Here is a 27,159-nt window from a genome sequence, read left to right on the forward strand (position 1 = left end):
TTGTATATAACATTTTTTCCTGGGGTTCCTCCTTTAATTGTATTAAAAAATAAATGGTAAACTCAATGTCCTTTCCTCAGTAATAAAAGATGTCTGTTCTATGTGCTGGGAAGTAGTAGGGCCTTTCAATTATTCACATGAGCCCCAGCCACCATTTCACAGCCGCTAAAACCATACGCTGTGTAGCATCAAGGTAGGTGATGCAGCTGGTTGACAAAGCTGTACCAGGTACAGCTGGCAGCAAGACACAGCTCTGTTTGGTGTGCTCAACAGCAGAGACAAAATGGCACTCAGGTACCCAACTTGCAACTTCCACGTATCTCACGTCTGTCAACTTGTCAGGGATTAACTGAGTGGTGTAGCTATGGTGCTCGACACTCAGTTTGCAACAGGTCTTCCTCTTCCCTCCCAAAAAGGGAGGTTCTCTGCAAAAGCAAAATCCAGTGTAAAACATTCTCACTGTATCCCTGCTACGTGTGTTACCTATAACTTCAGGACCGGTAACTTCAGTGCTGTGCTTTTGCAGGGGCAGGGGTGTGAAGAATCCCTTACATTTGTATTCAAAAAATAAGCTCTGAACCAACTCTTCACTCCCTGTTCAGACAGTGACTTTGAATACAAGAAATGAGGAAGTGCAGGGAACTAAATTCAGCAGGAAATGGAGCAAAAAATGGCTGCTAAGCTTGAGTGTAGATGGAAGTCTCTGCTCCCCCTTGCTAATGTGCAGCATAAGGACATCTAGCAGCCCTTCCTTCCTTACACAGAGAGAAAATCCACACAACTGCTACACCTTGGCTCTGCCTACCCTCCCATGGAAGAATATCCCTGCATCAATGGTCAGACACAAGAAAATTAGTATTCTTTAGACATCACGTCAAATACCACTAAATAGGAATAGAGAAAGACTGAGCAATGGCAGAGCTAAACATCATCAGAACTGCTGTACAGATAAGAGTATGGGATATTGGGTGGGGATGTAACAGCAAAAAAAGAAGGGGGGGGGGGGGAACCCAACGCTGCTGTGTAACCACAATGGCAAAAAATGTGACTCAGAAAGGCCTGCTATTTTGTTTTTTTGAGGGGGCAGAGGACGGTAGCACTACTGTCACCAATGCATGCAGAGCTTTAAAACAGGAAGGGGGAGAGAGACATATCCATTCCTCTGCTTATGCCGATCCTTCGCTTACCCATAGAAAAGGAAAATCAAAGCTGCTTGATGACAACCCCAAATCACTCGTATTTCTTCAATGGAAAAATGAACTACGCTGAGGTGTTTAAAAAATAAAATGCTCATTTCAGAAGTCAGAAAACACACCACCTTCTTGGAAGCAAGCTGTGCCAAAAATCTGCCTTGGGTGGGTGGAATGTGCTCTGTGGAATTGACTGTTCATATTTCAATCAACAGTAATCAGCTGTAACGGCAAAAAGCATTCAACCAGAACAGACTGACTACTTTTTTCTTGTGGGAAGGAGACCTGAACCCCCTGCCTGGATGTAATTCTCTTTAATAGGAGGAAAAAACTCTAACAAAGAAAGGGGACCAGAATTCTGACCTTCTGCTTTGTGGGAAATGGTGATGGGCCACCTGGCCCTTCCGGGTACAGACCATTATTACATTAACTTCAGCCCTACCCATAGGTAACAGCTATGACTTAACAGTTGATCTCTGGTACAAAATAATAAACAGACCTGGCACTCTCCTGGCTCTTGTCTTTGTAACTGCCCAGATAGAGGAATGTCTGACACCGCCACCAGACTTTATTGCTCGCTGGTGGGATCTTAGATAGAGCTCTTCTTATGGGATATCACTCAAGTATGTTTCTCTCATGCAAATACTGTACTAACATAAAGTACATACTGTACTAACATAAAGAGCTTACGGCCACAGTCACCACTGCTAGACAGCTTTATTGTCTTGAACCACATTTCCCCCAAAGGTAATCCTCTAATTTCCAATCTTCAAATGAAATTAGAGGCCTTTTTATTGTTGTTAAAACTGTCCACAGCGCCAGTTCTTCCACCATCACCACCAGAAACAAGTCATCCTTTCTGTGGCCCCCTCAGCCACACTTCTATTGAGGAACCCAAACTATGTCTTTTTCGGGGTATTTCCGTATCACTCCCAGCTCCTCCACCCTTTCTTAACATCGATTGCAAAATACCTCAAGTACTGCAGGAGCCAAGTGTGTTTTTCTGCAAAAAGCCCAAAGAAACCACCGTCAGCAAAACAGCATTGGTCCCAGCCCAGCCAAGTCAAGCTGCGGGAGGGGGATGGCGAGAGGAGGAGAACCACTCGCTCTGGTGCTGCCTGTATTGCGCTTCGACAGCAAGTTCTTCAGGCGCTGTCTGAAGAGCAGCTTTCACCAGAGCATAATTAGCTTTTGGAATCAGGGTACCTTTAGCATCCAAACTATTCATAGGCTCCTTTACCTTGAATATTTCTACATCGCTGGTGGTTTGGACATTTTTCAGCAGTGAAATGGGTTCTAGACGAGGCTCTGGGGCTGCCCTCACCCTCTGCCAAACCTAGATGACACTTCCTAGTCTGCAGAGTCTGCATTTCCACCTTCTCAGGTGGAACAGGTTTGGCCCTTCCAAGCTCTTGTGCAGTGATATGCATCCGTGAACAATGTTTTCAGCAAAATGCTTTTTCACAAGCGCACAGGATATAACTGCGTTCACAGAAGACTTCCATGACCCCTTGACTGAAGACTTTTATGAGCAGAATCAAAATACTTTGTAGCTGCTTACAACAGAGATCTGGCGAAGACTCAGTAGCTCCGAGACTCTCTTGCTGTCTCCGTCTCCGGTCCTCCCTGGGCGTTGCTTTCCGTTTGGCCTAAGACTTCGGTCACACTGAGCCTGGATTGCCTAACGAGAGAAGAGAGAGTGCTAAGTAATTTTATGCCTGTATCCTCCTGACAAAGGCATCACTGCAGAATCCCAACTTTTCAAAAGTTTCTTCTGGAACTGGCACTATTTGTGAGGTTTAGTAAGTCACGCAACCAGTGTTATAGCCTTTTCTCCCCAACGCTTCCAGCTATCCTTCTTCTTTCCTCTCTTTGACAGGGATGGAAAGAAGGCAGCAATGAAGGAAAAACCAGAGTTCTGGCCTCTCTCAATTTTGGTAAAGAAATACTAATGTGCTTGTCCTGCTTGTCTTCTCGGCCACCGCAAAAGTGAAAAACTGATGCAGAGCTACTGGGCCGGGGCGGGGCATGAATTTTGAACAAAATACCTTGTTACAAAATAAGCAGCAACATCTAAGGCTGGGAAGACTAAATCAGCAGTTTCCAGACTGGTATGCGAAACACACCAAAAACCAAGAGCAGAAGAACCAAGGTTTAGAAAACCTAGTGTGTCATGGTTTCTTTAAATGATTGAACCACACAGACCTAGACACACTTCTAGCCAAAGACTCAAACAGGCAGAGCTGCTCCTTACCACTCTGCTAACTTCTGTTCATACAGCTCCCCGCGCTCACGATTTCTCTTCTCCTGCAAGGTCTCACCAGCAAGCTTCTGCATTATCATTAAGAGGCCTCCTGCAGGGATCCTAGAGAAGGAAGCAGAAAAGTCACAAGTCACCCAGGGGACACACAACAGTAATAACTTACCGGCATCGGCAAAAGGAGCATGCGGGGGCCAGCCACTAGATCAGTGGAGCATAATGTTCCCCAACACTCATATCACACCGCAGACTAAGGTACTCCTATTCTAGTGTCAGCCATCAAACACAGCCTGTCTTCAGCTGTGACTCACTGTAGCCCCTTCGATAACATATTTTGAATTTACTCATTGACAGGCACACGCAGGGCAAAGGGGTGGAAGGATTTAAGGTGCCCAAACAACCCCTGTAGATCACCTAACCCATAACTTAGACAGTCACACCCCTGCTTAGCTTCTGTCCAGCTCTGGAGGTACTTGTGTTTTCATTGGTAAAGCTCCCTAGCCTGCTTCCAGGCATGCCCGCAGCTGACACCATCCTGACGGTGCGAAGTAGCACATATAAAGCTCATCCTCTTGTCCAGGCAGGACCCCCAAATTCACTTGTGAGGATATTCACAAGTCAGTACTTTGAGAGGAAATTCCAGTTCTGCTTGAAAAGTCAGACCTCTCTTGAGTTAAGAGGTCATTGTCCTGATGGGCAGAGCCCCGGAGAGAGAACCATGGGTTCCTCCATGCCCCAGGGAGCTTTAGGAGATACACGACTGCAAGACATACACGAAGAGATGTGCCTGCCACCTTACAGCCTTGGGTTGTGCAGCCCAAGCACGCAGCTTCTTCCTCAGCATTTCCTAATGGCTGCTGCTCTACATTTTGGCTTTGATGGAGCTTATTTTGTAAAAAAATCATTTTTACACAAGATTCCTAACCTAGGGGCTGGCAGTTCCCAGGGTGCCCCCTTCTTCAAAAGGTGTCATCGTGACATCCCACACCCCTTGTGCACTGTCTGGATTCTGAGCTGCTACAGGAGCAGTTGCTGATGAAGCTGAGAAGGGAGCCCAGAAGCTGCCGTCTTACACTCCCGCCTTTACCCACAGACAACACAGTTTCTTAAAACAGATGTCCAGTGGTTCTGTGCACAACCATTGGGCTCATCAGTGACCACACCAAGGAAGGGGGACAGGAGACATGTCTATAACCCATCCTCATAATTTCCTATTTAACAGTAGTTAGTGTCTCCTCTAATAAGCAAATAGCAGCAAGTAAGATGCTCTATTGAGAGCACTGAGTTCTTATCGCTGAGGAAGCAGCAAAACACAAATCAAGAAAAAAAGAAGAAAAAAAAAACAGTTTAAAGGTTGGAAGAAAAGTCATCATCATGAGGTCCCAAGAGAGATACAGAAAATCCCTCAAGGCAAGAGAGGAAGGGAAGCTTCTGTAGCCCCACCTATGATTCAAGGCGTGGTGTGCGAGGCCACCGTCTAACAAACACCCTTAAAGAGTGGCTGTGTCTCGATCACTCACTGGCAGCAGTCGCAACTCACCCAAACGCTGTTCCGAACACGAAGCCGCCTGCCAGTCCCTGCAGGCCCAAGTGCATTCTGAAAAGGGCTCCTGTGAAGGCTAAAAAAACCACAAACCCACTGAAACCACAAACAGCCCCCCACCAGCCATCACATACAGACGGAGGGAGCTGCTTTTGCTGCATTTCTCCTCTCCGTGAGCTGACATCTACTTTTAACAGAGCAGAAACCAGGCGCCGTGGCCAGCGGGAGGGACCCTCACCATACAGTCACCATGGTCTCTGCACTAAAACGTTGCACAAAGCTCCTTCTGCTTCAGAAAAACTCCCCAAGAAATGCTAAGAAGTATCTAAGAAAATATAACCAAGCTCTCTTCAGGCTGGAGCATGATTCCCCTCCCCCCCCCCCTTTTTTTTTTCTATTCAGTAACAGCTAATAATAGTAGCTGCCATGTAAGGCAGAAAAGATCAGTAAAACACGTATCCAACTGCAAGGGCAATAAAGCCTGTAAAACTGCACAAGCAGATCACTTACCCGGAGCCCTGTTGCCAAAAGCGGACATGCAAAACTTAGCATGAAAAGGGTAGTTTATAAACAGCGCACTGAACTGTTATAAAGAGCGGAAATAAGAAATGCTTTCCCTGCTAAATAGGTGGTTATGAGCAGGTTATGCACCAAGTGTTGCCTTTACCCTACACAAGCATTTTTCACCCAAAAAACTCCAGCAAGTATTTTGAAGACGAACGGATAACCGCAAAACTCCCCAATGGTTTCAGAAGTGCATCGATATCTCTCCGTTACAAATAAAGGCACGCAGCAGTTAAATAACAGAGCAAAGTCACAACGGCAGTCGGTAGAACAGGAAACAAAACCCAGGAGCACAGAAGCTAGAGACCTGCTCAAATCCAAGAGATACGGATTTCTGCTTATGCCTTTCCGTTTATGACCCTTGCTCATAAAGAGAAAAGTACACAAGGTTATAGCAGTCTTACCTCCTGCCGAAGCAAAATTACTGATGGTGGTTTTGTTGCGGTACACAGTCAGACCAGTGCTCACCGTGCTGCAAAGGTAAGGCACAGAAGAAGTCAGCAGTTGCACATGGAAGAAGACAGGTAGCAAAACATAGCCTGAAATAAAGCTGGATTTCATTAAGCCAGCCCTCAGGCTGCCTCTAACTGCCTTGCTGCCCATCTGTCCAGAGCGCACAGGCGCCAGCCACAAGCGCCTTGGTTTCTTGTGACTTTACTGCAGGCAGCTGCACAGCCGGAGGCCGGGGAATACCAGGATTCCCGGCCTGGATCTGGGATATTCTTTCTTTTTCTTTTTAATCGAAGATTTTTTTTCCCATCATATATTCAAGGATAAAAGGAACTGAGCAATGAAAAGGTCCTCTCGGTCGGTCAGTCCTGACGTAGCACCTTTACCCCCAGAAGCTGAACCCGTGTGTCAGTTAAGATCTTGCCTGACGTAGACAGTCCCACCCCTAGAGCTAAGTCACACTCATGATGTCAGCAGGGTCACCTACTCTTGCAGCATGAGATTCCCTGCCAGGGCAGGTACACCATCTCCTCCAAAAACATGTTAAGCCCCTCTGTTCTCAGCTCAGCAGCCACATCCTCCCCAGCACTTTAGCGAGCCTCCTGCATGACATCTACAAGCCAACAGCCATCTTCCTCTCCTTCCCAACGCTGTAACGTCACCCTAGCCTTTGTGCAAGGTAAAACTACACAATTTGGTTTTAAACTGCGAAACTCAAAATTCGCGCAACCGCAGGACGAAATCTTCAACTTGGACTTTACAGAAACAATTAATGCTGAGCAGTAAATATCTTCTTTCAAAGCCTTTTACAAAGGGGTGGTGAAAAAGGGCGATGATCTGACTGCAGGGGAGACATCTGGTGGAAGATGATGAGGTTACACGTCAAGCCCAGGAAAATCTAAAGAAATCAAACGCTCCAGGAGAGAAAGCAAACGGTACACTGACTAAACCTGAGAAGAGACACTAAACCAAAAGGAGCCAAAGAAACCAAGAGAGATCGAGGAAGGAATTCAGAAAGGAACAAAAAAATTGGGGAGACGGAAATATAAAATAATGCTAGTCAATACTGCTGGGATCTTAAAAGCAGAAGGGGAATTTAAACAGAACGCACCTGCAGATATAGTCAAGGCAGCTTTAGGACTACACATAAATTCACCATTTTGAACGTCAGGGAAGGTTAAAAAGGCATTATTCGGAAGAGCGTGCTTAGTTTGATGCTATATTGTCAGAAATACACTGACGCATCTGGGGGAGAAAATCAGGGAAGTGGAACTCTGCGTTGGTTGTGGGTGTAGGAAAAAATTGAAGGCCTAAAGAGGTACATACAACTGGTAGGACTGATGTTCAGCAACTGCTTAATAACAAGACAATCATCCGCAAGCATTTGAGGACAAGAACACATAATTGTGAGTAATGCTGGTGTATACAAACTAGGAGTAATGACACATAACCAAAAGGAGAAAAATTAGCGTGGGATGGAAGGCTCTTCCAGAAACAGCCAACACACTCGGAACGCTCTCCCAGAGAAAAACGCAAAAAAAAGAGATGAAGCAAAAGCGGAAAGAAGCCGTCAAGCGCAGGGAAGAACAATATTCAAGTCAATAACAGCATGGATTAGATGTAAGGAACAGGGCTTTTCCAGTTTTAGTTTTTGTGTTGGTTCATTAGAAGATCTGAACTCTGGGATAACTATAAAAGGTTAAACCCTCTTCATGTTCACGCCTTATCAGTCAGGCTCGCTGTTAACACAACACTTTGAGCCTCAATCAATCACCAGCAGTCTCTCAAGGAGCGGCGAGCACCGCCGGCACGAAGGGCTCCTGGCCACTAGTGCTTCAGCATAAGCCAGCTCTTCTCCTACTGCCATCGGGAAACGCTTACTTGAATATCGTCACAAAAGCGGCTACTCTCCAGCTCCAGCGCCAGCCGTAGCGGATGAAACTCCTGAGACCAGCACGATGCGCGGATTGCTAGGGGGAGAGAGAAGACAGGTTACAGATCACAGCCCTGCCCCTCCTCGCCAGCACCACCAGCCCGCTGCGATCTGGGGTATTCGCGACGGGTCGTGGGACTGATGTCACCTGGGAAGGATACCCTGACCCTTGGGGATCAAGTCGGTCATCTTCAGAGGAAAAGCCGCTCACGTTTACCCCAGCCACCAACAGGAAAACCAAGAATTAATTCCAGTTTGTAACGAACGTCAACTGGTCTTTCTAATCCTGGTGCTGAAACACATCCGGGGGGGCCAGGGAGAGCTTTCTGAGGACAGTACAGGAGAGTAGCAGAGGAGAAGAAAGGGGGGACAACCAGAAACTACTTCTTCGTTATTATGAGTTCATAAGTATTAATAACCATTAATAAATAACCATAATAAGTAAATAATAACCACCTACTTAAAATGTTAAGAGACCATCAAGCCCTGCAGTTTAGCACTGGCGCTTAAGAGTTTGGCAATAAGCGGCTTTTAAAAAGATGTGATAAACAGAAGGTTCATAAAAATTAAAAATATTCCAGTTAATACCACGAAAGAAAATAAATTCTCTCTCCCAGTGCCTGTGGTGTAAGTGCTTAGCCCGGGTGCAGATACAGAAGAAGTCAGAAGGACAGAGCGAAGCCAGGCACAGATCGATACTGGGCAGGCGGCTACATCGGGGCCAAATCTAAATAGTGAATGCTGTAAAATCAGGCAGATTTTTAAAGGGTTTTTTTTCCCATTGATCCAGGTAACCAACACTTTAATCGAAGAACAAACTGCCAGTGGCAGTTATAAAATCTCACAAATGTTCTTTGTTGTGATAAGCTAAAAGAATTTTAAACGGTCTTAAAATAACTCGCATGAATAAGGGGACACCACCAGTCTGACACTGTGGAGCGAAGTCTCTCGCCAACACTAAAATCTAAAAGCCGAAAGACTTTTCGAGACATACTGACTGATGAGGCGTGTAACGCCCACTCAGAGCTGCCCGTTAGGCACCTCGCTGAAACAAGGTCATTCGGTCTCCCAGGGACTCTTGTGCCACCACGAACCGCAGGCTCCAACGGCAGCTTCTTCCGCAACCGGAGCCTTTCCAAGGCGCCTCGCCCCGCATGCCGGCGGAGGCTCTGGGGAGGCTTCCCCAGGAGGCCCGGGGACGCTTCGGTCCCTGGAGCGGCGGGCGATGCCCAGCGCTCCCCCGACAGGAACCCCGGCCGCTCCCCCCGGGTAACCCCCCCTACACAGCGGGTCTCCTGGCTTCGCGGGTGGGCTCTGCCGGGCCGAGCCGGGCCGGGCCCGCGCAGGGGCGCGGGGCTCGTACCACCGCATCGGCGCGGTTCTGGAAGAGCTCCCCGTGGCTCCCCTCGATGAAGGCCTTCCGGGCGTGGTAGAAGGCCGGCAGCCCGCCGTACACCCAGCCGACGACTCCCCCGGTGAAGGCCGACTTGACGATGTTCACCGTTTCCTCCGGGTACCGCTGCCGCTCGCTGCAAGGGAAGGGCAGGGCTGGGCTCTGGGCTGGGGAGGCACGGGGGGGGGGCCGCGGGCAGCGCCGGGGCCCAGCGCCCGCGGACGCCCGCAGCGGCCCGCCGCCCGCCCAGGCCCGGCCCGGCCCGGCCCGCCCCGGTCCTTACTCGCGCCGCCAGAGCTCGCTGAGCCGCTCCCAGCCCGTCTGCGGCGGCGGCGCGGGGCGGCCGAACAGCGGCTGAGCGCCGACCCCCTCCGCCATGGCCCTCCCCGCCGCCGGCGGCAGCGCTGGGCGGGCGCGGCAGCGCCCCCTGCCCCCCGGCGGGGCACGGCACGGCACGGCACGGCGCGGCCCGGCAGGGAGCGGCGCGGCGGGACCGGGCCTGGGCGCGCTGCCCCTCCGGGAGCGCCCGCGGCGGGGCGCGCCCGGCTCCCCCGCAGGTAGAGGCGAGGGTCTTGTCCTCCCCGCTGAGGGCGAGCGGGTCGGGGCTGGTTCAGCAATGCAAAAGAAAAACCGTTCCCGGTTCACACAGGCGCTTGACCAGAGGAAGTTTCCGGCCACGGTGACCCGAGACTGGAAACAGAGACAGCCCACATATTACTGTGGAAGAGAAAAAACAGGACACGCTTCACCGCCTTTGGGGACACAGCTGGGGGCTATCCAGATCTTTTATTACAGTTCTGACTAAGCAATGATGCATCCAACAAAACTTCATTTTCATTTGTTTTATTCCAAAAGCACATTAAAAACTGTTTAAAAACATTATACATAGCTGTTTCAGTTTCTCAGAGTGCTGCCCCTCCATTGGCTAAAAATACAAAACCAGAAAACCCCTTCCACTCTTGCACAGTTCTTTTCCTCAGAAATACCCCGATTTGTTTCCTTTGCAGGCTGGGATAACCCAGCTGCCAGTCACGTAACCAGCGTGCTGCTCCAGCAACCGGCGCTTGACGAACAGGTCTGGCAGTTACGTCCCTGTACCAGGGCCTGGCAGTGCTGCGAGGCCTCTGTGTGAGTGCGTACGCATGTAGGTGCACTTCGCATTATCGTTCCTTGTAGTGTTTTCTTCTTCTCTGATCCAAGCTGACTGCAGAGACCACGAGCTGTTGCTATCTTTCTCTTCCATTAATGTGCCGCTTCCTACGCCTTGAGGCTGCTTTATTGTCAAGGGTGCTCATCCGGGAGGCAGCGGCCCTCCTGGCATCCCGTGCTGCTGCCCACGCTCTTCTGAGCACCTGTCTGGATGCCAGAGAAGATGCTGCTTCCTACCAGGCCCCTCAACTCAGGGGCCACAGAGCATTTCAGAAATTGCACTCCCTCTGAGCTGAGCAGCCTGTAGTGGGCACAAATACAGCGAGCACAAGCAACCTGTGGCTGAACTCAAAGTTAACGTGAGGAGTAGCTGCCACTGTGTGGCTGAAGACATTCCCTCAACCAGACTGAAGGACATGAGAAAAGGAGTGTAACAGCTGTGGGAAAGAAAAGCGAAAACTGAAGTGAGCAGACGTGTTACCAGGCTCAAAAAAAAACCACAACAAAAAAACAACCCTAGAAGGATCACAGAAGGGGACCAGAGCAGAGAATCTGTGAACATCGGGGAAAAAAAGAAGAGCTGACTCTAACTCTGCGTATACTTTCTCTGGGTTCTTAAGGTTGTCTGGCCAGCCGACCGGGGAGAGGTTGTTGATAGGGGCTCAGTTCTGCATGGCTGTGCAGGCACCCAGCTCATCCGTCGGAGGATGAACCGTCTTTACCTCAGCTGCCAACTGCTTGACTGTCGGCTACTCAGGCTTAGCACTGTGGCAACATCATCATCACCGGCCGCTCCCCCATGAGGTAGGTAGTTAACTGTGCAAGGATCGTTTGTCCTTTCAATGGCACATCAAAGCCTTACCATCAACCTCTTTAAAAACCTGCCATAAACATCAGAAAACTAAGCTCTAAGATGTCTAAAAAGGTTACCCCAAATCCCAGCACCTGCTTCTGTCAGAGAACACCTAATATCCCATGTGCTGTCACACAGGTGAGACAACATTGACCATCCACAAAAAAGGGGGCGTGTATCTCCCAGCTGAGTGTAGCTGACAGTCTGTGTACCTTGCTCACGAGTACGGAGGACTTGGTAAGAAGTCCAGTAAAATTAACAGAAAGGCTTCTCGTTGACTGAACGGGATTTAGGGTCGTTCTGAGACAGGCAGTAACTAAGTCCCAAATGCTAACAACCCTCTTCCAGAGACGAGCACAACCACCCCATTAAATAGCCATAATCCAACATTCTACTTAACGCTCTTAGGACGACAACATAACCGGGTCCCACTGTATGGGAGCAGTTTCAAAGTTAGCCTATTGCTGTTCTCTGTAGTTCTAGCGTAAAGGATAAGAAGTCTGAGAGAACAAGAAAGAAGATACACTGATCTTCAGATTTCCACAGAGATCAGTTTGAGCTGAAGAGAAAAACAGGGCAGTCTCTACAGTTCTGTTTTCAGCCATTCAGAAGTGATCTCGCTGTAGCTCTTCCTCCTTTTCACTTTGTAAGTCAAGGCTTGGGAATATTCAGACAGCAGATGCTCCCAGTAGCAAGAGACATCCTCCATCTGCAAGTGCTCGGTGATGAATTGGCGTCCCCTAGAGACACACAAGGCACAGTCAGAACCAATTTCCAGCTCCTACAAGAGTCTTTGGTTTTGTTCTAGATATATATCAACTTTCACTCTTCTGTGTTTCAAATGAGAAACAACATGCACTGCTCTGTACCGTCTATTTTAATTTCACACTTTTCATTCACGCTCACAGCTCTGACAGTTGCAGTGCTTTTGTTATCCTCAAGATGGTATTTGTTATCTGGGATAATAAACATCAGATTTCACATCTCAGATACAGCCTGAGCAGCACTGATGCGTGCTGCTTCAGAAGCCAGTCGCTGCCAGCCTGGATACGCAATGCTTGTAACGCAGACACAGCTCCCAGGGGTCAACTCACCTCATACTGAGACGAAAGCTCCCAACTTCTGACAGCTTTCAGTGGGGATCCTGGCATGGGTCACATCTGAACCAAAGACCTAAGCATATAATCTTGTTCTCCCGCTCCCCCTGCCTGTTACGAGTTCTCCAATCCTCTTGCTGTTATTGCAGAGTATCAGTTATACTGCACCCTATTAATACTAGGCTGTCTTTGATAGGTAACCCCTTCAAAAGCTGCGTAAGAAAATACGTTGGAAGAAGACCGCCTGATAGCCAGAAAGGACACGCCACTTACCTCTCTGAAATTTCTTGTGCTATGGCATCATTTTCCTTTACAAATTGCAACAGCTCCCTAAAATGAAGGCCAAAAACATGCTATGAGACAACTAGCTCAATGGAGAACATTGTCCCTTAGCTAAACTATTGCAAAGGACGAGATTAAGAATCTACAACTGAGCAAGGGACCGGTGCTCCTCATTTCAGAGCACACAAGAAACCTGCCATTCTCAGTTGCTCTGTATCACTTCTGGACGGCATGCTGAAGTCTGGGAGCTAACACATTGTCCTGGTTTCGGCAGGGATAGAGTTAATTTCCTTCCTAGTAGCTGGTACAGTGCTGTGTGTTGGATTTAGGGCAAGAACAAAGTTGATAACGCACCGATGTTTTAGTTGTTGCTAGGTAGTGTTTACACTAGTCAAGGACTTTTCAGCTTCCCATGCTCTACCGACCGAGAAGGCTGGAGGTGCACAAGAAGCTGGGAGGGGGCACAGCCAGGACAGCTGACCCAAACTGGCCACAGGGACATTCCATACCGTGTGACGTCATGCTCAGTACAGAAACTGGGGAAAGCTGGCCGGGGGGGCCGCTGCTCGGGGACTGGCTGGGCATCGGTCGGTGGGTGGTGAGCAATTGTACTGTGCATCACTTGCTTTGTGTATTACTATTATTACATTATTATTATTATTTTATTTCAATTATTAAACTGTTTTTATCTCAACCCATGAGTTTTTCTCACTTGTGCTCTTCCAATTCTCTTCCCCATCCCACCGGGTGGGGGGGAGTGAGCGAGCGGCTGGGTGGTGCTCAGTTGCCGACTGAGGTTAAACCATGACACACATTTTTGGCCCAGCAATACGTTCCTCTTTCCCTTATCTGTGCTGCAAGGCCCACTCGCAAATTTAAGTGCCTAGTGCCTGCTGATTTCAGCGAGGGCGATAGACCTCCATACCCCAGTGAAACTGTACTCTCCAAGTAATATGAGCAAAGGATGCTTTGGGGGCAGTAATAAAGAGAAAAGAACATGACCTCCAAGAGCCTCTGTCTGACGCCTAGGAGCGGAGGCTCTTCTCAGTGTAATACAAACCAAACCGCCTTCCCAAACACAGCAGTGTTTTCCTGTGGCATGCAATGCTCCACGAAGCACGCTCGGGGTCTCACACCTGACGTTAGAGAGGTCGGATCGGACTGGGATGTAGTGGACCCAAGGCTTCAGCTGGGGGTAGAAGAACTCCAGCCACTCTTCTCCAACGTGAAAGACGAGTGAACCACACAAGAAGAGGTGTTTCAACCGGAAACTGGCAGCCACTCCCCGGAAATTAAACAGATACCTTTAAAAGGAGAAGCAAAGAGAGGGACCTGACTACACCTGGCATTTTGTAAGGGAATGCACTAAGAAACGGGGCTCCGAGTAGCAGTCAGCCTTCCCTCACAGGTAGCAGCTGGGGTGGGGGGGGGTGTCCCTCACACTGAGCCAAGCACCTGTTGCTGAAACAAAGGGAAGACATTTATCTGAAGCTCCTCGCAGGAAAGGTGAGCCAAGTTAAGGATTTGCTAGGCGAGTTTCTGCTGCCTGTCAAAACTGAGGGTGAAAATCAAGGCATGCTGCTTTACCTCCGATAAAGACACCTGCCCGCGACAAACCAAAAGAGGCCTCGCGGACAATTGCCAACAAGGCACGGAAGGTCACAACTTGGATGCTGATCCTGTGACTCTTCGCTTCAGGGACACTGTTACCACGAGGAGCTTTCTCCCAATTCTCTCGTTTTGCAGTGAGCTTTTCTGTCCGTTGTTCTGCTTTGCCACATCTATCTCAGTTGGGTTGTGTTGGTTTTTTTGGGGGTGTGGGGGGGTAGGGGGTGTTTTTGTCTTTGTTTTTTTTTCCTCTGGGATCCTGCTTTAATCTGAATCTGGGAATGCAACCCTAGGAGGTTAAACAGGCTAGCACACAACAGGTGGACTTTGCAGATAACAGACTCCACAATTTTGTTTTCAGTATTTTCCGCCGAGTTAGTAAAGTGGGCTTGACTGGGGGAGGATTTCTCTTAGCAAACTGTATCTCAAAGGGATGTTTGTTTGTTTGTTTGCTTGCTTGCTTTTTTAAACCCACATTTCTCCAATTATATGGAAACCTGTTTTTCCCCGTGGGTAAAACCCCTCAGTACATATAACTAATCTTTGAAGTCAAACATTTTGGGCTGGGGGAAGAGAGTTCTTCCTTTAATGAAGCTATTTTGGGTGAGATGGGAATTATATTATATATATTTGGGGTGAGATGGGAATTATAGGTAAACTTAGTTCAGCAGTAAGTGACAAGGAGTAAATCTGAAATTATTTTGCATTCTTTGTGTTACCTAGGAGCTCAAGGCAGGGATGAGGAGCTCGTTATATTAGGAACTGAACAAATACATGTAGAGACGTAACAAGAACAGTGGTCTGGAAGCGAGGAAATGCCTCTGTCCAATTCCAGACATAGCTCCCACCATCCGTGACCTCAGCCAAGTCACTGAGGGCTGCTCTCAGACAGCCTGCTATAGCACCGACACTGAAGGAAGCAGTGAGAAGTTCGTGTTGACCCTACCAGACCCTGGGCTACGACAGAAGCGTGTGAGAATGTCTCAGCCTATACTGTACGAGGGCCTTAGGAGGCATCAGGAGCTGGGAAGTCTATGTGTAACAGAAGGGAGAAATCTGGGCAACAGTCTAGTGAAATATAAAATGAGACAAGTCAATCACATTTGCACAAAAACACAGATCCAGCCAAGTGACTGAGTTCTTATATCAGCAGGTTCTAGCAGGTAGAATCGTAACTAATTTTAAAGCAAAAGAAAAAGCAAAACATCAGACATACAAGTACATACACACTAAGAGTTTATATTTTTTTTTACACAGAAACCCAGAAGAATATTACACCAAAAACCCCTCCCTAAAGTAGTTAAAAAATAAAAGCCTTTGTAAATCAAAACCACATTCTCCCAAACACCATACAAAGTATGAATCAATACTACATCTGCTCAATCATATTTCAGGCTCTCTCTTTTACTATATACATCCAATGGCAACACTTGCCCTGGTATGCATATGAAGACATGATTCCTTAGTTCCTTATGTCTTGCGTATGAAGACATGATGCCTTAATTCCTTATGTCTTTGAAGACAGTAATGCTATCACTGTAGCACCGAAAAAACAATTTTGAACACACAGCTTGGTACAGGAATATAAAGAAAATTTGATAGAAAGCCTTTTTGATTAAAATAAAATAAAATTTTCGATCTATATGTTTATTAGTGATCCAAGACCTTTACTTTCCCCGAAGCACTTTATCTCTCCTGGCCTGACAGGGGAAAGAAGACACTGACAGAGGCCATGCTAAGCTCCCACATTTTCAACTGCCTTAAGTCTGTTCACAAGCTTTCTTGTCTGCATGGAGCTGGTTGCTGGAATTAGACCTTAAAATAAAATGAGACCTTACACCATGCAAGGAAAGAAATAACCCATAGCCCTCGAGCAGCTTTACTAATCAAAACTCTTACTTGTATTTGCAGTGATCAACCAGTGGAATTTCCTTTGCAGGAGGCTTTCCTAAGGTGTCCTTAAAAAAAAGAGAATTTAAAAAAACATAGCAAGCTTTATATGGTGATTGCATATTTGTTTTCCTTCTCAGTTAGAAACAAAGCTGAAGTCTCAAAACCCTCCATTCCCACTTCCGAGAAAACCTTCTCTGGTGGACTTTTATAAGTATTATGAAGAATTCCCAGCCCTTCAAACAAGAAAAAAAGTTCAGTAAATTACACACTGCCTGTAAGCAAACGCCAGCGCAAACACATTAAATGATAATGTTTAGTTGGCAGCTACAGAGTGGAAAACAGCTTGGGACAATGGACTATGTGAAGCCAAGTGTAACCGGATTAGGCAAGACTGTCTGGAGAGAGCTGGACTGTAGACTAAGTACGGAACTAAAAAGTTACCAGCAACAGTTATCAGAAAGTTATCAACAAGACCAAGAAATGGAGATGACAGAAAAAGGTTAAAAAAGACTGACACCACCACACAGGCAGCTCAGGGCTAGAAGGGGTAATTTTGATTGGCTAATTTTGTTGTAATGGAAGAGGAGGGGATTGGCACAGGTTCATTTTCTTACATGTGCCGGTTTCCTTAAACAAAAAGTGTAGATGGAAGAAAAATGTTTGGCCTGCCAGGCTCTAGAGACTCCTTCCTTTCATCCGTCAGAGAGATGCGGCCATCAAGGGCCTCCCCGACTCTAGAGGATCACCCACAACTCTCCAACAAGATGCATGTCAATCATCAAAGCCATCTTGCAATGTTACCCTTCCTGGCTTTGACACTCAGGAGACAGACAACACCCACACACCTTCTCAGACTTCCAAGCCTGGTTTTTAGTGTACTCAGCATCAACAAGTTCTGGGTTTTCTCGGGACAGCAGAATGAGGGGATCTCTCTCAGGGCTCGTTCTGCAAAAGAAATGCCGTCAGTCATTGCCAATTCACTGACTCAACACAGCCAACAAGCTACAGGACTCAAGATCCTGCCTCTTTATGAGGCTGATCTCCCCATGTCCCCCGAAAACATTATTAAGTGCCTACCATACAATGTATTTCTGTCCAAGGGTGCATTAGCAGAAGAGAATGAGTTATGTGTACCGAAATGATTTGAGGCCCTGTTTCTTTATTTCACTTACTGTTCTGGTTTCAGCAGGAATAGAGTTAATTTCCTTCCTAGTAGCTGGTACAGTGCTGTGTGTTGGATTTAGGAGGAGAACAATGTTGATAACACACCGATGTTTTAGTTGTTGCTGAGCAGTGCTTACACTGGCCAAGGACTTTTCAGCTTCCCATGCTCTACCGACTGAGAAGGCTGGAGGTGCACAAGAAGCTGGGAGGGGGCACAGCCAGGACAGCTGACCCCAACTGGCCACAGGGATATTCCATACCGTGTGACGTCATGCTCAGGACATAAACTGGGGGGAGTTGGCCGGGGAGGTGGTGACTGCTGCTCAGGGACTGGCTGGGCATCAGTCGGTGGGTGGTGAGCAATTGCATTGTGCATCACTTATTTTGTATATTCTTTTATCTTTATTATTATTATTTTCCCTTCCTTTTCTGTCCTATTAAACTGTCTTTATCTCAACCTATGAATTTTACTTCCCCCCGCCCCGATTCTCTCCCCCATCCCACTCAGGCGGGGGGAAATGAGCGAACAGCTGTGTGGTGTTTAGCTGCCTGCCTGGTTAAACCACAACACTTACTAAATATTTAATAGTATTATTTAAGCAATTCCCAGGACAAATCAGCAGAGCTGTTGTTTCCTTCAGGCCTTATCCTGATGGGTGCCAAATACTTTAACTCTCTTCTAAGTCAGAGAGAGCTAAGAGGCGCCAAGCATCTTCAGCACTTGATCCCTCTGACACCAATTTAAAACACTACCGATAAACAAGGTTACGACATCCCTGAGACTCACTCATCATCATCTCCTGAGCCTACCTAGTAAGATATCAAATCCATCCCTATGGGGGATGGAGGAGGAACAAAGTGTTGGAGGCACAAAAAGGAGCAGGGGTTAACGCTGTTTGCAAACTGTCACTGGAGAGACAGCAAAAATAATCTACTCTCTTATTCCCCACCACTCAGGTAACTTAATCCAAGAATACTTGCTGATTCACTGTCGAGCACTTCCATAGAGAATAAAGTATTCACACTGGCAAGAAGCATGCACATCAGTATCAAATCTTTAAATTTGTATCATGCACCTGCAGTTCCCTTCACAGAACAAACCAAGCTGGTTCCTAGTGTGACAGTTTCACTCATTCAGAAATAACGTAGCAAATCCATCACAACTTCTGTTTCCAATATTAGACTTATTATAATAAACTAGTTGCAAATGGCAATTCTTATGGAGAATCGCTAATGGCGAAATGCTGCTGTACAAAATGTCTTTCTTTCCTTACTTTTAAAAAATACATTCTGGGATACACTTGTTTAGGTCTTGGAGACACAGACATTTCTGCATACAGACAGCTGTCACAGCATATGTTGGTAGAATCTCCTGTTACAGGAAAATATGCTCACCTGGATCCTCGGAAATATCCTTTAGAGATTTTTTTCATCCATGGCCATTTTTCTGCAGATCTGAAAATATTGTTTATACATGGCAATAAATGATTTAATATAACCATGAAACAGTGCTCTCATCAGTTTTCACAGCATGATCTCTTTTTATTATTCTTCATTTCTGATGGAAATCACTTTCTTCATTATAGCAGAAAAAACTCTCAGCCAGGTCCAGTGAAACAGGTTTTCCTGTGAATATTGTGTTTAAGGCAACATGATATAGGCTACTTTTTGGAATACCTTTCAGTCAAAACAATGACTTACACACAACCCCCTCACCGAACCTTTAAGGGTATTAAAATTTACCTAAAAGTTTGAATCCACTTTTTGTATTGTTGCTTTATTTTTTTGTACTTCACTGAATATGCGTAGCGCCAAATGACTAGAGAGTTTCTAACCACTGTCATTTCTCCTTAAAAAAACCCCAACCGAACAACAAACAAAAAAACCCGCCTAGTGTTTTGCATTTAAAACATAGGGGTTCATTGTTTTCCCAAATAACTTTCATTTTAAATCTAAGCAAGTCTTTCAAAATAGCTGTTCACGTGTTTTATTTCTGTCAGCGCAGTCACCTGCCTCCCTCTGGGGAACTCTTTGTTGTACTTTTCTGTTGCACCTGGCTTGACATGTAGGTCCTGATCCCCAAACTGATCTGCGCAGGTCAAGCTTTGCATCTGCTTGTAACCCAGTGACACAGGTGGGGTTCACTGAGAAAGCCAGGGTAAGTAAATGCTTTGGACCTTCATTATATTATATCACATTAGGCTTCAGCTACGATTAGTCCCATAGATCTTCAGATTTTGAAGAGGGAAACATTCAACCTTGCATTCTGATGTCGAGTGACTGACATCAAGGTGTTTTTTTCTTGTTATGTTTCTATGTTCACTCACTGTTGCACACTTTGTTTGTCACTCTTCATGGGAAACAGCCCCTTATTCTGCTAATAGTCAAAGATCCTGCCAAAAGAAAGACTCCCAGTCAGAAACGTCTTCTGTCTTCCTCTCAGCCTAGTAATGATTCTTGATTTTTGGGAACGATTCCAGATTTCTCTATTGCACAGTAATACTCAAGTAAAAGCAGATCTAAAAAAGGCTTTCCTTTACCCTTCCAGAAGCTTATACAAACATCCTGGATCGTCCCTGCAGTAAAAAAACACAGCTCCTAGAGAAGTAGTTGGAAACAAAGGAAAATATTTCCATGTGTCAGGGGAGGTTTCTGCAGGCAAAAGATAACTGCTACTTTATTGACAAACCCTAACCCACTGAAAATGATAGTAATCTGGCCCTGACAGCATGAAGAATGTGTATACTTTGTCCTCTGCGTTCCTTACTAAAGTGTTGGAAATAGAGAAGCTAATTATAACTTCTAGTTACATCATCCAAGGTTTCCATGGAGAATTCTCATACAGCAGTTAGGCTGTACGTAGTTAATGAGAGGCAGCAGGACAGATCACAGGCCCAGAGACCTATGGTCTTAGACTTCAACGTTGACCCAATGCTGCCCAGTGCTAGATGGCTTTTACCGTGAGTTTGTCTTCCGTTAAACCATCCCCCACATAACCATTTCCAAAACATACCTTCTGAGGTCCTCTCTCAGGAGGTCCCAGCGCCCTAAACCTGTTGGGTAAATCGGCCAAACAGCTGGTCCTCCTTCCCAAAATGTCCAGGCAGGATACATGATATCATTGTACTCAGGTGTCTTAAGAAAAAGGAGAGTAATAAAAGAGTAAGAGTAACATTTACTTCCATTTACTGACTGAGCTTACCAGCAATGAACATCCCTTCTGGAATTCTGTCAGCTTTCTCTGTTACTGTTCCATAAGCAGCCATGAGAGCTTTGTGGTCACCACAGTGCTGCTGGGGTTCATAGGAAGACAACCCAACAGAGAAAAGCCAGGGTATTTCAGCATGCATACTTGCTCTGAGTGGACCAGATGACCTCCTAAGGCCCCTTCCAACCAAAACATTTCAACATTTATACTTTCAACACTTCAGTTCATTCCGGCCTTCCTAGACATCACTTAAAAATTCACTGTAACAAATATCCACGTCATGTAAGAATTTCAGTTCCTCAGTCCTATTTGGATGCTTAAATTCTCATTTAATCAGAGGGAAGACCAGCACTGAAGTTAAGACTAAACCCTTTCATGAAACCAGACTATAGATCACTTCCTTGTACTAGTAATAAACTTTTATCCAAATTATCCATCTATCTGTCACCTGGACATACTGGAGAGAGTCCAAGGCCACCAACATAGTTAGGAGGTTGGTGCACATGACATATAAACAGGGGCTGAGGACTGGGTTTGTTCATGCACAGAAAGAGGAGGCTTGGGGGAATCTAAGTGCTGTCTCCTACTACCTAATGGGAGAGTTTAGAGAAGACAGAGGCAAACTTTTCAGAAGTGCACTGAGGAAGAATGAGAGGCAACAGGCTTTGATTACAAGAGGGGAAATTCCAATTAGATATTGGGAAATACGTTTTCATTCTGAGGGAGGTCAAACACTGGGGCACGTGACCAGGGAGGCTCTGGATGCCCTGTCCTCGGGGATGCTCAGAACCGGGCAGGACACAGCCTGGAGCACCCTGATCTCGTTGGCCCTGCTCTGAGCAAGGTGCTAGACTGGGCGACCTCCTGAAGTCCCTTCCAACTTAAATGAGCGTGTGCTTCTATGATCTGCTCCTTCTCAATCTTGCTATAAACAGGCATCGATAACAAACCGTGACAGCTCCACCACCACCCCAGGGTCAGCCTTGCAAGATGCAGAACTGGACAATCCTGCAATCCCTTATGCTTTCAGCCTTAGAAAGCACCCTGGACCAGCATCCCGGAGCCTTCCTCATTCTGGTAGGGACTAACACTGCCTGGTTAAATGTGAGCTGTGCTTGGGTCACTGGGTTTCAGTTAAGGATAAGGCTGAGGTTTACAGTTCAGATATTGGACAACGGTGACCAGAGAACTCAGTTTCTTGCAGGGTCCTGCAAGGCACCCAGGGGCAGGATGATGAATATGGCTGCAAAGATTAAACTCCTGCAACCTGCTCTGCATCAGTTTGGGTTCTGCTGGCTAGAGTTAAGGCTGTGCGATGGTCAAGGAGCAAGACAGCTAGCTGTCTGCTGACAGACTACAACATCTGGCAGCAAACATGGTTCTTGAATGACAGCGCTTGCAATGCTGTACTGAAATTCTAGAGAGAGTTTTAGGATGGCTGGGACTAGGCAATAGTTACGGACTGTATTAGGGTTCAGACTGCATGAGCTGAAGACCTGTGCAAGATGCTATGAGTTAGCCAAAACAGAATAGGGCCTGAAGTAGCAAGAGCAGAAGGTTTATTGCTTCTTTTTGCATCTTACTGTCTGCTGGGCTTAGGTAGTGAGGGTGCAGGATTTGGGCACATTGAGCATACACTAAGGCAAAGCAAGATTAGCTGAAGCTTGAGGTGTAACTGTATTTTGTTGGAAAGGATGAGACACTATGCTACAGTCAGGTTTAACAATGGGAGGAAAACATATGTGAGGGCTCTCCAGTCTGGGAACAGAGACACAGAGAACAAATATCTCTGTGTGTGCGCATGTTTGGAGACGGAAAAGGGAATCCAGGGGAAAAGGGTTCACAGGAGACAGCAATATTACAGAAAAGAAGGTAAAAAACACTACCAAAAAAGAGGACTAAAATATTCATATTAAATGAGATTAACTGTATGATAACTGACTGATGATCAAAAATCCTTAACAATGCTGATAAGCTACAGCTACAGTTTTAACAGTGGCCTTGTAGCAAATGACAGCGATACTGGCACATATCCCATCCAGCTGTGCATCATTCCACTGTAGCAGAGGTACATTTTTTGACCTGGAAGAGGAGCTAATGAGGGGAAAAACTGTTCTATTGAATAATTCTGCAAGTCTGTCTGCCAGAAAACTGGAAGCAAAAGGAAACATCAAGAGCAAACAAGAGCAAACAATTTTGACACACAGAAAATCTGCGGGGAACCATCCTCAAAAATACGTTCCCAAGAGAAAGGAGGACATGCATGTCTCAGAAATGCTCAGCTTTTAAAGGCGTGCGCACCTTACTGAAGGAGAAGACTGGGATAATGGGTTTCATCCACTTGGGGACCTGGGGGTAGTCTCGCACATTGATCACCATTTCCATGTCAGGGAGGCGGTTGATGATCCCCAGAAGGAAGTGCTCAACTCCACTGCATCTGCGGAGAAACGACATATGGCAAAGAGCTACAAGGAGAAGGCAGAATCCTGCAGTCTCTTGCAGGCCTTTCTCTCTGCACAGGAGCAGAAGAGATGGTGAGCCTGAGCCATACCACGATGCAGGCTGGGAACTGCCTATAGCAGCCTCTAAGCCCCAGCGGAGTACAGACACCAATGAAGCAACCCATCCTGTTAAATCTGGCCCAATCTGCAGCTTTCTCTGGGATCCCACAACCAACCAACCCTTTGTACACTGAAGCGCAACAATGACACTTACCTCTTGCTACATTTAAGCCTGATACATAATTTTCTAGGCTCCTGCTCTGATAAGGAATTCAGACCTTTGAAATATCATTGTGCTCAATGACTTTCAACTTGGCAGAGTTGGAAGTACTCCTGTGTCCCAGCTAGGAAGATGAGATCTTCTGCACAGCTCTTACCTTGCAGGGAACAAGCAGTCCTGCTCACGGTACAATTTGTTCTTAATGATTTGGTAGTGTGTCCCGAGCTTCCGGCTCACCACATCTGATATTATCTCCTTGGAAATGCCACCTCGAAAAGGAGCCAGGTCCTGCTTCCAGACACTGAAACAAAACAATCAGCCATTATTATGCACAATAGGGAGGATACTGTGCATTCAATTGCTGCAGTACACAGAACAGACTTCTAGTTAAAACAAGCTCTGTGTAGCTTCCAGGAGGTCTGCTACATGTGGCATAACGGAGAATTCAATTTAAGTCACTTGGAAGAGCTGTTACTCAAGAGACTCAAAGGTCCAAGCTTTACTCTTTGACTATCTATGGGCTGTTTGCCCAAACAGAAAGCCCAGCACAGGACTCTGAAGCTAAATCAACATGGACAACTCTACGCTCCCAGAAAGCAACCTACATACCCTGGCAGGTTATGGGTAAAAGCACTCAGTTCACTTAACCTTTCAGTTGTGAAGCTTGTGCTCTGGCCTTCCGTAAATGATGGGCCACACCAAGACCAAATTCCTCACACCATGTCATGCTATTTAGACATTAAATAAGAAGGTAAGAGTCTAGTTGCAAGGAACACTATCGCCCAATAATGCTGCATGCAGTGAAAGCCAGCCCAGGAGGACAGGCCTATGTAGCACGTGTTCTGTGACATCTGCACATCACCAGTGAGCTCCAGGAATGCAGTATGAAAACATAAACGTAACGAATATAAGAAAATACAGAAGGAAGATGCAGTTTACATAAATTTAGTCTAAAGGTCCTCAGATCTAACTGCTTGGAGCATTTAACGAACACTGTCAGATTGTAACAGCCATGGAGACATCCTCCCCACTTTTTGGTAGACGCTGCATCAATGCCTTAGTTTAACACAACACTGTCGGGGTGGTCCCACTGTGAGGGTGGTCAAACACTGGCACAGGTTGCCCAAAGAGGCTGTGAAGTCTCTCTTCTTCGAGATATTCAAAACCCGACTGGACACAGTCCTGGCAACCCTGCTTGAGCAGAGGTGTTGGACTTAATGATCTCAAGAGGTCCCCTCCAACTTCCAGGATCCTGCTATTTTGTAATCGGGTGGAAAATGGTTCAGCTACATAAAGAATTGCCACTGAAATGATGGGCTGATCACAGGATAAGCAGTCTGGCAGGGACACAAATGTAATGAGCTTGAGAACAGGAAGAAAGTTGCAGTTTTATGGCACACCCATGTCATTGTAACCTAAGTGACAACTGAAAGGTAGTAACGAACAAGTTAGGACCTTCAGTCCTTGGCCACTGAGTCACAGAAGACTAGACTCAAGTAGAATATGTTATATGGGGAAAAGTACTGGCTTTCAGCATTCTGCTGCATATTTACATATCTCCAAATCAGCTATCAAAAAGACCCGAGCTTCTTAAGTGTCACACAGCATACATGCTGTACTATCTTCCTGGATTGTTTTGTAATGCCCATCACTATAGCAGTGCTCCTTAACAACCCTTAAATGAACTACCGCTGTAGTGAAAACTAGGTTTGGAGAACCACAGCAACTGTAACATCGTGTTACTATTGCCTGTCATGTTCTGAAGCAGGTTTGGAGGTTGTAACCACCTGGTAAAGTGTTCTTCCCAAAGGTGGGCAGGATGGCAGAGTGTATGTTTAAAGACCGGGAGATGTCTTCAGGCTGTATCTGAATTGGAACTGAGGAAAAAGACTGGAAGGCTAAACTAGAAGAGACTTTTCCTCATCAATATTTCAAGAGCAATGAAGATCAAAAACTCCAAACAGAGTGTACAAACAGTTGCCCAATATGGCTCATCTGATATTAAAAACTGATACAGCACTCATCTCACCCCCAAAATGAATGAGCACATCTGGTATTTTTTAAATAGGAAGCTTAAAGTTGGGCATCTCTGTTTCTGCATTTGGAATCCAAATCCTAAGGACAAAAGGATATTTTGAGTCTTCCCTGTATTCCCTCTTCCCCTTTAAATAAAAACATTGCTTAAAGATATCAGAAAAACCCAGTCCTACAGTCCCTACCCCCATAACAGTGATGACCTATGCACCTGTAATATTCTCTATGCTGAAGTCATGCTCTACCAGTGGGAACAGAAGTGGAGTTTGGTTTGGCTATGTCTACACTTGTACTGCCTACAGTGGTCTTGCATCCATACATAAGACTCTAGCTCTCCACACTAAATCACTGTAGGAATATTAGGCAGAGTGCTGGCATTTTGCATAATGCTCCACAGTTATAAAAAAAAAATAAACAGGACTTGTGCCATCCTGAATGAGCTCTTCTTGGATCATACTTTGGTCACGTGAAAATCACGTAGTTAAATATCCACTGCCACTCCAATTCTCACAAGCAAAACTCCCTAGAAAGAGCACTCCCCCAATTCTCCCCTCCCCTCCCCTCTTCCACTGGAAGCCCTGTCCAAGCACAGGGAGTGAGCAAAGTACAACACACTATCACACTAAATGAATCTGTGTTCTGTAACAACCTTTCTTCATCTAGCTATTTTAAAATATTTTGCACATACTTGATTTCTTCCACTTTTAAAAGCCCATGAGAAAGACTTGTTAGCAACATTGCCCTGAGAAAGGCAGAATTGGACTATTAACACAGATATATTACCAACTGCGCATGGGTTTATTGTGTGATCATATATGAAATGCTGACATAGTGTATGTTGTTCAATCACAGAGGACAAGGAGAGTGATCAGTTTGCAGGTGGACACACCTTCTGTTGGAGCTATGGAGGGCAACCTGTTTCACACAGTGCCATTAATAACAGCCCTCTTGCAAGCATGGTAATCTATGATGGCTGCAGATGTGATACTTTAGAGCCCAAGTTATTCTATAACTCATTCCCATCCATCAGTGCTGGCAAAAGTATTCCCTCTCATGGCCAGCGGCCTGTGTAGTCAAAAGGAAACCAGTCTCTCACCTTTGGTGGCAGCTGCAATTCTCCTTTACACACGGCTTATAGACTTCCACAGCTTTCTTAATTTGGTCAGTTATTGTTTTCCATTTGGCATCTAAAATACACAGGAAGGAAAAGTCAAAGGAATTAATCCATTAAACTACCAGAGCAACTAGCACGAGCTGAACATGATTGCTGGTCCAGCTGGCAATAGCAACGCACGACGGTCCCGCAACACGCTCCAGTACTGCTGCAGCCCATGCAGCTCAACTAGAGCGCGCCTAAAGCAAGCGGGGGAAGGAAGAGCCGCACGGGCAAGAAGAGGGGCCCGGCTGCGCCCACGGAGGGGCCACCCAGCTGAGGGGGGCCGGGGAAGGGGCAGCGGATCGGGCACCCCCTGACGGCCCCCGGGCTGAAAGGGAAGCCGGGAGGAGACGGAAGCCCGGGGGCCGTCAGGGGGTGCCGGGGGAGCTGCCCGGCCGGGGAGGGGGAGGAGGAGGAGGAGGAGGATGCGAGATTCCCTCGGCGCCCTCACAGGACGCGCAGGCTCCCGGCCGGGCCACCGACCCTCCCCACCGGCCGCGAAGCCGCATCCCGTTCCCCCTCCCCCAGCAACACCAGCACGCCCGGGCGACGCGAAGGGCCCCGAGCGCCGCTCACCTGCCGGGCCGCCCGCCGCGGCGGGCTCCAGCCGCCACACGGCGGCCGCCGCCAGCGCCCACAGGGCCAGCGCCGCCCGCCCCAT

General features: G+C 46.8%; 2 protein-coding genes and 1 long non-coding RNA gene across 4 annotated transcripts; 1 reads left to right on the forward strand and 2 right to left on the reverse strand.

Annotated features, from left to right (window-relative positions):
* Window positions 1-1,888: 1,888 nt before the first annotated feature.
* On the reverse strand, window positions 1,889-9,719 carry TIMMDC1 (translocase of inner mitochondrial membrane domain containing 1). Of its 2 annotated transcripts, XM_076351587.1 has the most exons (8): window positions 9,617-9,719; window positions 9,304-9,469; window positions 7,889-7,977; window positions 5,962-6,029; window positions 4,991-5,069; window positions 3,445-3,555; window positions 2,752-2,871; window positions 1,889-2,193 (listed from the first exon to the last, which is right to left on the reverse strand). In XM_076351587.1, exons 1-7 carry the CDS (start codon window positions 9,709-9,711, stop codon window positions 2,772-2,774), a joined length of 708 nt encoding a protein of 235 aa, XP_076207702.1. In that variant the 5' UTR covers window positions 9,712-9,719; the 3' UTR covers window positions 1,889-2,193; window positions 2,752-2,771. The 2 variants fall into 2 exon arrangements, with proteins under 2 accessions (XP_076207702.1, XP_076207700.1); XM_076351585.1 differs by having other exon boundaries at window positions 1,889-2,871.
* LOC143166822 (uncharacterized) lies at window positions 9,404-10,210 on the forward strand. Its single transcript, XR_012996457.1, has 2 exons — window positions 9,404-9,453; window positions 9,983-10,210. It is a non-coding gene; the product is annotated as an uncharacterized LOC143166822 (long non-coding RNA).
* On the reverse strand, window positions 10,161-27,159 carry POGLUT1 (protein O-glucosyltransferase 1). The gene is made up of 11 exons (XM_076351572.1): window positions 27,075-27,159; window positions 26,439-26,529; window positions 23,466-23,609; window positions 22,889-23,024; window positions 20,393-20,514; window positions 18,775-18,834; window positions 17,061-17,160; window positions 16,222-16,280; window positions 13,851-14,018; window positions 12,706-12,762; window positions 10,161-12,075 (listed from the first exon to the last, which is right to left on the reverse strand). Exons 1-11 carry the CDS (start codon window positions 27,157-27,159, stop codon window positions 11,919-11,921), a joined length of 1,179 nt encoding a protein of 392 aa, XP_076207687.1. The 3' UTR covers window positions 10,161-11,918.

The sequence above is a fragment of the Aptenodytes patagonicus genome, chromosome 1, assembly GCF_965638725.1.
Source record: "Aptenodytes patagonicus chromosome 1, bAptPat1.pri.cur, whole genome shotgun sequence".
Lineage (NCBI taxonomy): Eukaryota > Metazoa > Chordata > Aves > Sphenisciformes > Spheniscidae > Aptenodytes > Aptenodytes patagonicus.